The 10,878-nt window shown below is 44.4% G+C and overlaps 1 protein-coding gene across 1 annotated transcript in view; it reads right to left on the reverse strand.

Moving 5' to 3' along the window:
- The window catches only part of LOC139477667 (uncharacterized), a 36,171-nt gene extending 28,909 nt beyond the window's left edge, over positions 1-7,262 (reverse strand). Inside the window, exons 1-2 of the mRNA XM_071260044.1 lie at positions 7,082-7,262; positions 1,315-1,429 (exon numbers count right to left, since the gene is read on the reverse strand). Of these exons, the coding sequence (XP_071116145.1) occupies positions 1,315-1,429; positions 7,082-7,262 (296 nt within the window). The remainder of the gene's footprint in view (positions 1-1,314; positions 1,430-7,081) is intronic.
- Positions 7,263-10,878: the final 3,616 nt, after the last annotated feature.

Consider the following 10,878-nt stretch of genomic DNA (forward strand, 5'->3'; position numbering starts at 1 on the left):
CACGGCTGTAGAGCGGAGGAATGTTAGGTTCCCTATGTAGCTTGATATTACTATTTCAGCACACCTGATCCATGTTACTTTCTATACGTAAAGGAAGCCTTATTTGCTGTTGTACATGAAGTGTGAATTTGTAATAATTACATCTACCGATGATTACATAGCATAGATAGGACATATATCCAAAGGTGACTCTTTTTTATTCTTTTCTCAGTTATTTTTCATTGAAAGAAATGGCGTGATTAAAACATGTATGCTCCTCTTGTTGTTCTTATTCCTTTTCTTGGTCAGTAAACCAACGAATCAGAAAAGCATGACTGTATTATGGGAGATTACAAGAGGGATCCCCCATTACAGCCGGACTCCGCGCTCAGCAAGAAGGAAAGGCAGCGAACAAACCGAGTATTCCATTCGGTACCTTGAGCCATGATACATCTGGTCAACGGACTCCGTCCTACTGGCATATCTCACTGATCGATGCAACTGATCATGCTGTCGAAGGATGTATGTAACATATAATTATGTATGTAACATATCACAGGAATGCAGGTAACATGTATCACATTAATGGGTATGACATCTGACAAACGTATTCCTGTAACATATCACGCTTAAGCATGTGACATATCACGCTTGTAACATATGATAACACTGTAACACATGTAACATCTCACACACTAATGCACGTAATCATCATCATCATCATCATCATCATCATCATCATCATCATCGTCACTGAAGCCCATTTGTGGTGTCCCCCGCCGTGATATTGCTGGAATATTGCTAAAAGCGGCGTAAAACTATACTCACTCACTCACTCACTCATTATCGTCATCATCATATTATTATTATCATTAATTTTATTTACATATTAAAATAGAAAATGCAGCAAAGAGGGTTTGGGTGATCCTGGCACAGTCAGGCTGGTTAGGCTCATCATCAGCTCGGGGCCCTTGGAAGCGCTGCCTCGTCAAACCCACACAGAACATTTCGAAGAATGTGAAGACTCCCCAGCACTGCAACCTTCTGCATTACCCAGGTTGTCAGAAGGGCTGTATTCCTGGTAGCAAACCCGGGTACTCTCCCAATGTCAGTCAACAGATTGGGAGGTATTATTATTATTATTATTATTATTATTATTATTATTATTATTATTATTATTATTATAACATGATTTAATTATTTGACAATATTAACATATTGCAGCTTGACCTTTCATGGCTGACCTTTGCAAAAGCAATCTTGTACGACAACGTTTCACCACCTGTGTCTAAACTCGGTAGGCTATAATTACACATGCATACAAATCATACATACTTGCAGACCTGTGACTGTGTAACTGCCGCCTGTTCTTTCCTGGTGTAGGCTTGGAAACACTGGCTGGCGTAGTCATAGGCGGCACACTCCTCCAGGGTGATAGCGCCCACTCCGCCTGCAAGGCAACATTTAGTTACACTGACGTCATCACAGATTCAGATACCATCTTTATGCATCTTTATCATGCTCATCACATATTTGGATGTGGCTCATGGCTAGACTTTGTAGAACAGTAACAATTATTCGCCTGTTATCACACAGCTCATGGCCACCTACCCATGGTACATACGTAGTGAAGCGTGTACACAAACACAGACTACATCTACATACACAACACGTTCATCTACCACAGGTAGATAGGGAGATTAGGGTGTACACAATCACAGGCTGGCCCTAGCCCTACATACACAACACGTTCATCTACCACAGGTAGATAGGGAGAGTAGTGTGTACACAAACACAGGCTGGCCCTAGACCTACACACACAACACGTTCATCTACCACAGACTAAATCTACATACACAGCACGTTAACCTACCACAAGTAGATAGGGAGAGTAGTGTGTACACAAACACAGGCTGGCCCTAGACCTACATGCACAACACGTTCATCTACCACAGACTAAATCTACATACACAGCACGTTAACCTACCACAAGTAGATAGGGAGAGTAGTGTGTACACAAACACAGGCTGGCCCTAGACCTACATGCACAACACGTTCATCTACCACAGACTAAATCTACATACACAGCACGTTAACCTACCACAAGTAGATAGGGAGAGTAGTGTGTACACAACCACAGACTACATCTACATACACAACACGTTCATCTACCACAGGTAGATAGGGAGAGTAGTGTGTACACAAATACAGACTACATCTACATACACAACACGCTAGAACTACATCCCTACATAAACAACACGTTAACCTACCACAGGTAGATAGGGAGATTAGTGTGTACACAAACACAGGCTGGCCCTAGCCCTACATACACAACACGTTCATCTACCACAGACTAAATCTACATACACAACACGTTAACCTACCACAGGTAGATAGGGAGAGTAGTGTGTACACAAACACAGGCTGGCCCTAGACCTACATTCACAACACGTTCATCTACCACAGACTAAATCTACATACACAACACGTTAATCTACCACAAGTAGATAGGGAGAGTAGTGTGTACACAACCACAGACTACATCTACATACACAACACGTTCATCTACCACAGGTAGATAGGGAGAGTAGTGTGTACACAAACACAGACTACATCTCCATACACAACACGTTCATCTATCTAAGGTGGATGTGGGTGAGTGTACACTAGAACTACATCCCTACATACACAACAGGTTCATCTATCTAAGGTGGATGTGGGTGAGTGTACACTAGAACTACATCCCTACATACACAACAGGTTCATCTATCTAAGGTGGATGTGGGTGAGTGTACACTAGAACTACATCCCTACATACACAACAGGTTCATCTATCTAAGGTGGATGTGGGTGAGTGTACACTAGAACTACATCCCTACATACACAACAGGTTCATCTATCTAAGGTGGATGTGGGTGAGTGTACACTAGAACTACATCCCTACATACACAACACGTTCATCTATCTAAGGTTGGTGTGGGTGAGTGTACACTAGAACTACATTCCTACATTCACAACAGGTTCATCTATCTAAGGTGGATGCGAGTGAGTGTACACTGGAACTACATCCCTACATACACAACACGTTCATCTATCTAAGGTTGGTGTGGGTGAGTGTACACTAGAACTACATTCCTACATTCACAACAGGTTCATCTATCTAGGGTGGATGCGAGTGAGTGTACACTGGAACTACATACCTACATACACAACACGTTCATCAATCTAAGGTGGATATGGGTGAGTGCACGCTAGACCTACATCCCTACATACACAACACGTTCATCTATCTAAGGTTGGTGTGGGTGAGTGTACAATAGAACTACATCCCTACATACACAACACGTTCATCTATCTAAGGTGGATGTGGGTGAGTGCACGCTAGACCTACATCCCTACATACACAACACGTTGATCTATCTAAGTTGGATGCGTGTGAGTGTACACTAGAACTTCATGCCTACATACACAACACGTTCATCTATCTAAGGTGGATGTGGGTGAGTGTACACTAGAACTTCATGCCTACATACACAACACGTTCATCTATCTAAGGTGGATGTGGGTGAGTGTACACTAGAACTTCATGCCTACATACACAACACGTTCATCTATCTAAGGTGGATGGCGAGAGGAGTGTACACACAAACACAGACTGGTAGTAGGTTAATTTGAAATAGACTGGCTGCTGGAGTATCCCTTAGTAATATAAACTGCTTGTTGACTGTGAACTCGAGAACATCACGTCGGAATACATTAAGTCACTGAAGGGTTGCATATTTTGTGACCGTCCCCTTCACTTCTGGAGAAGTTCAGATAGCCCAAGTTCTAATGTGCACCAGCATGTCTACTGTAGATAGCTCACCATATCGTCATTCACTGCGGAATCACCGTGATGCATCATGAGTGGGTAAGTTTAAATTGTAACAAAATGTGATACTTGGAATATCCAGGAACAAGTAACATCGAGTACAACTATAGAAATGTATCGTCAGTTGTTTTACGGATGAGCAATACTCGCTAAGTTACTGGGTCTTCCAACAACAAATAATTGCTTATGTTAGCCTTAAAACCATAATCTTTCTATTTGTATATTTATAGGTCAGTCTGTCAATATATTTCCATCCTAAACTGTAAAGACCTGGCGTGGCGATATACAATCTATGTGTAGCCGGGGAGTTGAACACCATCACCACGATCCTCGCAGTAGAAGAATATATATTGTATTTACCTCATAATTTACGCATTTGGCTGACTAAAATCAAAACCACCAACCACCGACTCCCAATTGAAACTGGTAGTTGGTATAACCTCAATAGGGAAGACAGGATTTGCTCTCTCTGTAAAATTAAAATTGGTGATGAATTTCATTTTACACTAGAATGCTATGAATTGTAAATATCCAAATACTGAAATATGTGTTTCACTTATGACTTGTTCTTCTAAACCTCTTCACTTACGACTAGCCCAGTATGTAAAATATGGACTGCGTATGTTCCACTAACTATTGTCTCAATTAATTGTATATGTGTCTCTCTTGTCCACTCCGTTATGCCACCACGGTGATCCATGAGAAATAAACATCTTGTTCTTCTTCGTGTGCAGCAGAAGTACAACACATGGTTCAGTCAGATAGTATTTCACTGACACGTCAGCAGTAACTGATTAACGTTCAAAACATCCTAATACTAGTATAGGATTATAGGATTATTATTGACCGTCACGACAACTGACCACGCCCCTACCACACCTCCACCCATCACCTCCAGAAACGTAATTACTTGATGAATAAACTATTAATTTAAGTAGGATTCATCCATGCGTTGGATATACATTGGTACTTACTCGCCAGGATAACTAGAAGACTAATACAGGCAAGCGGATTCAGCATCGTTGCGAATTAATCCAAACAGCACTCCACAGCAAGAAAAGACAACTGTCAAACACCAGTGACTCGTCGGTGACCCTGCGTACCCCGTTGTAGGTCCACAAGATTGCTGATACCAGGTCAACCCAGACACTGTACCTGCAGATACGTGGTGTTCTGCTCGAATACCCGACGCTCAGTCGGGTTTGGTTACGGTTGAGAACATCTCCGACAGAGCCTGGGCGACATGACAATATAAATATATTCATTTAGACTTATAGAACAACCATTTAATGTTCGAGGTGTGTGGGTATGTGGGTATGTGGGGATAAATTATTTTTAAAAAAAAAACAGCTTCTTTTACCGCTTTCAGGATTCCCTGTTTCATATCGCCGCAGATACTAGCTGATGAGTTAAAAGAAGCTAAAGCCGTAGGACGTGTCTATTTAGGGTTCATGAAATGTATTTTACATGTTAAATATCCACAACGTCTGTGTTTGTATAGGGAGAATTGTGGGTACACCCATTGGTAGTAACTAGACTTGTGGGAATTTTAAACTATTGCTTGAAAATATTAAATAGTCGCACAGACAGATATGTAAATGTAATTTACAAAACACAAATGACTATGTCTGCTAAATCAGAAAGGGAAAAGTGGGCAACTCTGTTGAGAAATACGTTATATAGATATGGTTTGGGGACAAAATCTTAATGGATTTGCTTCTGAATACAAATATAGATTACTAGATGAGACGGAATCAACTTTCATCACTCAGTGACACAGGACTCTATTTAGCTATAAAGGATATATTGACATGTGAAATGTACTTGACTTATATTGAAATTAAGCGCTTTAGAATGGCATCGACACGTTTTCGTTGAAGCTCAGACATGTTCATGAGTGAGTGAGTGAGTGAGTGAGTTAAGATTTAACGTCACATCGGCAGTATTTCATGAGAGAGAATGGCAGGTGGACTTGACCCAAAGTACCGCAAGACCAAAGACCTGTTTGTGAAACCGTTATGTTCTCATTCTTTGTACATAATATCAATTCATCCGGTTATGATATTTACCTATATCCTATGCACGTTTGTGCATTTATTAAGGAGTTTCAAAGTTTGTGAGGTATTTAATGTTTCCAAATGTGCATATTATATAATGAAGGAGCGAAACAAACTTGACTTCCATAATTAGCTTTTGGGCAACTTAGATGGGATGTGGTTTGGGTTAGGGGGTGGGGATAAGCTGTAAGTATTAGTTTAACTTAGTACTTGCCGTGCTAAATGATGTTTTTTGTGAACATCGTTTTTGTCCTGTAACCATCTTTATATCTCTCAAACGAGATATCCAGTTTTCTCATTCTGAATTAGCAGTCATTAGTGCTTTGTAAATTACATTTATATAAACTGAACGGCAAAAGAAACTTTGCACCAGATTGAAGTGACTGTAATTAATAAACTAAAAAGAACAAAAACGTTTGAGGTGAAGTATATTTTATAAACCAACATTTCCACAGGGTATTGAACAACTCAAACTTGAAATTTTGTGGTTAAATATTGTACACCAGACAAACAAAATCAGTGGGAGTTGAAAATTCAATTGTCCAGATTTTCAGTGCAATTCATTCCAACACGGAAAGTGGTTACAAACACAAAATAACGAGTGATAAGTGAGGAGAACATGAAGGCCACGATAAGATGTTGACGTTGTTGTTGGCTAGAAAGTCCACTACGATACGAGCTGTGTTGGGCTTGGCGTTGTCGTGTTGTTTCAAAACACCCCGGGGTTGTTGCTGGAGGTAGGGCAGCACTTCTGGACGGAGGCTGTCATCTCTATAGCGTTGCGCATTGAGGTGTCCATTGATGACGACGAGTGGCGTTGCCTGGTCTTCACAAATTCCACCCCACACCATAACGCCACCTCCCACGCAAGGAACGACTTATTGAACGCAGCAAGCAACTGCCCCTTCACCTCTGCGTAAACACGGTGCGTTCACAGTAAAGACGGTATCTTCCATCAACTCTAAACAAACAGAACCTGCTTTCGTCCGTAAAGATCACGCATTGCCAATCCCGACGCTGCCCCCGTCGCACTGTATTAGTCCATTGTATTTGTCTGCGTCGATGTTCAGCGGTCAACATCTATCCCCTGAAACGTCTATGGGCCCTGATACCTGCTGGTCAGTGTCGTCTGATCACTGTGTGTGCTCATCCGCCGAACCAGAGCATTCACTTCCGATGATGTCATTGTGAGTTAGCATTTGCGGAGGTCTTTCTGTGGCGTATTGACCCGTGGTCTCCCTGTCCGGGGCCTGTCCGATGTCCTTCCAGTCTGTCTGAAACGCTGTCTGAAAAGTTTCCAACGGCAACACAGGAACAGCCAAAGGTTCTTGCAACGTGTAGGTGGCCCCCATCTGGACCACCCCAATAGCTCGCTCACGTTGTTCTGATGTTAGTCTTAGCATTCCAAGTGTGTTTTGTTTACTATGTGAATGACTGACATTGCTACTGTGCAGATTTTATGGCCCTGTGGCACGTGCATTTCTACCAACAATGACATCACGTGATTTTACATTTTTCTCATTTTCTCAAAAAACACGTGCGCATTGCCGATAAATATTACAGGTACAACAACGATGCGTTTGGGCTATGTGTTTATGCCTATTGGGGTTTGAACCAGTACAACTAATATAAAATCACATTATTTTCAAATGTGCAAAGTTTGTTTGCAGTTCAGTATATCTGTCTGTACGATTATTCAATATTTTCAACCAATATTTTCAGATTCTCACAAGTCTAGTAAGTACCGATGGGTGTACCCACAATTCTCCCTATACAAACATAGACGTTGTGGATATTTAACATGTAAAATAGTCTCGTGAACTCTAAATAGACACGCTCTACGGCCTCAGCTACTCTAAACTCATTAACTAGTACCTGTGGCTCTATCAAACTGGGAATCCTGCAAGCGGTAGAAGGAGCTGTTTATATATATATATAAAGAAAAAAATTTATCTCCACATACCCACACCCCTCGAATATTAAATGGTTGTTCTCTAAGTCTAAATGAATATATCTACATTGTCATGTCGCCCAAACTACCACTAGGAAGAGCTCTCAAGAAATCCAGCTTCATGGCACCTACTACTTCGAAGACCTCTCCAGAAGTCCAGCTTCATGGCACCTACCACTAGGACGCCCTCTAGAAGTCCAGTTTCACTGCACCTACCACGAGGACGCCCTCTAGAAGTCCAGTTTCATGGCACCTACCACTAGGACGCCCTCTCTAGCAGTCCAGCTTCATGACACCTACCACGAGGACGCCCTCTCTAGAAGTCCAGTTCCATGGCACCGACCACGAGGACGCTCTCTCTAGAAGTCCAGTTTCATGGCACCTAACCCTCGGACGCCCTCTCTATAAGTCCAGTTTCATGGCACCTACCACTAGTACGCCCTCCAGAAGTCCAGTTTCATGGCACCTACCACGAGGACGACCTCTGCAGAAAGACAATCTTCATGGCACCTACACCTGGGAAGACCTCTCTAGAAAGTCCAGCTTCATGGCACCTACCACGAGGGCGCACTCTCTAGTAGTCCAGCTTCATGGCATCTACCACGAGGACGCCCTCTAGAAGTCCAGTTTTATGGAACCTACCACGAGGACGACCTCTCTAGAAGTCCAGTTTCATGGCACCTACCACGAAGACGCCCTCTCTAGAAGTCCAGTTTCATGGCACCTAACCCTCGGACGCCCTTTCTAAAAGTCCAGTTTCATGGCACCTACCACGAAGACGACCTCTGCAGAAAGACCAGTTTCATGGCACCTAACCCTCGGACGCCCTTTCTAAAAGTCTAGTTTCATGGCACCTACCACGAAGACGACCTCTGCAGAAAGACCATCTTCATGGCACCTACCCCTGGGAAGACCTCTCTAGAAAGTCCAGCTTCATGGCACCTACCACGAGGGCGCACTCTCTAGAAGTCCAGCTTATGGCACCTACCACGAGGACGCCCTCTCTAGTAGTCCAGCTTCATGGCACCTACCACGAGGACGCCCTCTCTAGTAGTCCAGTTTCATGGCACCTACCACGAGGACGCCCTCACTAGAAGTCCAGCTTCATGGCACCTACCACTCGGACGCCCTCTCTAGAAGTCCAGTTTCATGGCACCTAACCCTCGGACACCCTCTCTAGAAGTCCAGTTTCATGGCACCTACCACTAGGACGCCCTCTCTAGTAGTCCAGCTTCATGGCACCTACCACAAGGACGCACTGTCTAGAAGTCCAGCTTCATGGCACCTACCAGTAGGACGCCCTCTAGAAGTCCAGTTTCATGGCACCTGCCGCAAGGACGCCCTCTAGAAGTCCAGTTTCATGGCACCTACCACTAGGACGCCCTCTGCAGAAAGTCCATCTTCATGGCACCTACCCCTGGGAAGACCTCTCTAGAAGTCCAGCTTCATGGCACCTACCACTAGGACGCCCTCTAGAAGTCCAGTTTTATGGCACCTACCACGAAGACGACCTCTGCAGAATGACCATCTTCTTGGCACCTACCACAAGGACGCCCTCTAGAAGTCCAGTTTCATGGCACCTAACACGAAGACGACCTCTCAAGAAAGTCCAGCTTCATGGCACCTACCACGAGGACGCACTCTGGAAGTCCAGTTTCATGGCACCTACCAGTAGGACGCCCTCTGGAAGTCCAGTTTCATGGCACCTACCAGTAGGACGCCCTTTCTAAAAGTCCAGTTTCATGGCACCTACCACGAAGACGACCTCTGCAGAAAGACCATCTTCATGGCACCTACCACAAGGACGCCCTCTAGAAGTCCAGTTTCAAAGCACTTACCACGAAGACGACCTCTGCACCTACCCCTGGGAAGACCTCTCTAGAAAGTCCAGTTTCATGGTACCTACCACAATGACGACTTCTCAAGAAAGTCCAGCTTTATGGAACCTACCACGAGGACGACCTCTCAAGAAAGTCAAGCTTCATGGCACCTACCACAAGGACGACATATCTTGAAGTCAAGCTTCATGGCACCTACCACGAGGACGACCTCTCAAGAAAGTCCAGCTTCATGGCCCCTACCAGTAGGACGCCCTCTAGAAGTCCAGTTTCATGGCACCTACCACTAAATCGCCCTCTAGAAGTCCAGTTTCATGGCACCTACCACGAGGACGACCTCTGCAGAAAGTCCATCTTCTTGGCACCTACCCCTGGGAAGACCTCTCTAGAAAGTCCAGCTTCATGGCACCTACCACGAGGATGCACTCTCTAGAAGTCCAGCTTCAAGGCACCTACCACGAGGATGCACTCTCTAGAAGTCCAGCTTCATCGCACCTACCACGAGGACGACCTCTGCAGAAAGTCCATCTTCATGGCACCTACCCCTGGGAAGACCTCTCTAGAAAGTCCAGCTTCATGGCACCTACCACGAGGATGCACTCTCTAGAAGTCCAGCTTCAAGGCACCTACCACGAGGATGCACTCTCTAGAAGTCCAGCTTCATCGCACCTACCACGAGGACGTTCTCTGCAGAAAGTCCATCTTCATGGCACCTACCCCTGGAAAGACCTCTCTAGAAAGTCCAGCTTCATGGCACCTACCACGAGGACGCACTCTCTAGAAGTCCAGCTTCATCGCACCTACCACGAGGATGCACTCTCTAAAAGTCCAGCTTCAAGGCACCTTCCACGAGGACGTCCTCTGCAGAAAGTCCAGCTTCATGGCACCCACCACGAGGACACACTCTCTAGAAGTCCAGCTTCATGGCACCTACCACGAGGACGCACTCTCTAGAAGTCAAGCTTCATCGCACCTACCACGAGGACGCACTCTCTAGAAGTCCAGCTTCATGGCACCTATCACTAGGATGCGTGTTTAACCTGGATTACTTTAGGATTTCCTCCCACATTAAGCTCACTGACCATCTCAGCCATAGCCGCCATACAAATCCACTTCCAAGGAGCCACTCAAAGATGATGGTAAATCAACACAAAACCCAGCTTCATATCAAGATATGTA

The sequence above is a fragment of the Haliotis cracherodii genome, unplaced genomic scaffold, assembly GCF_022045235.1.
Source record: "Haliotis cracherodii isolate W230 unplaced genomic scaffold, xgHalCrac1.p SCAF_34, whole genome shotgun sequence".
Lineage (NCBI taxonomy): Eukaryota > Metazoa > Mollusca > Gastropoda > Lepetellida > Haliotidae > Haliotis > Haliotis cracherodii.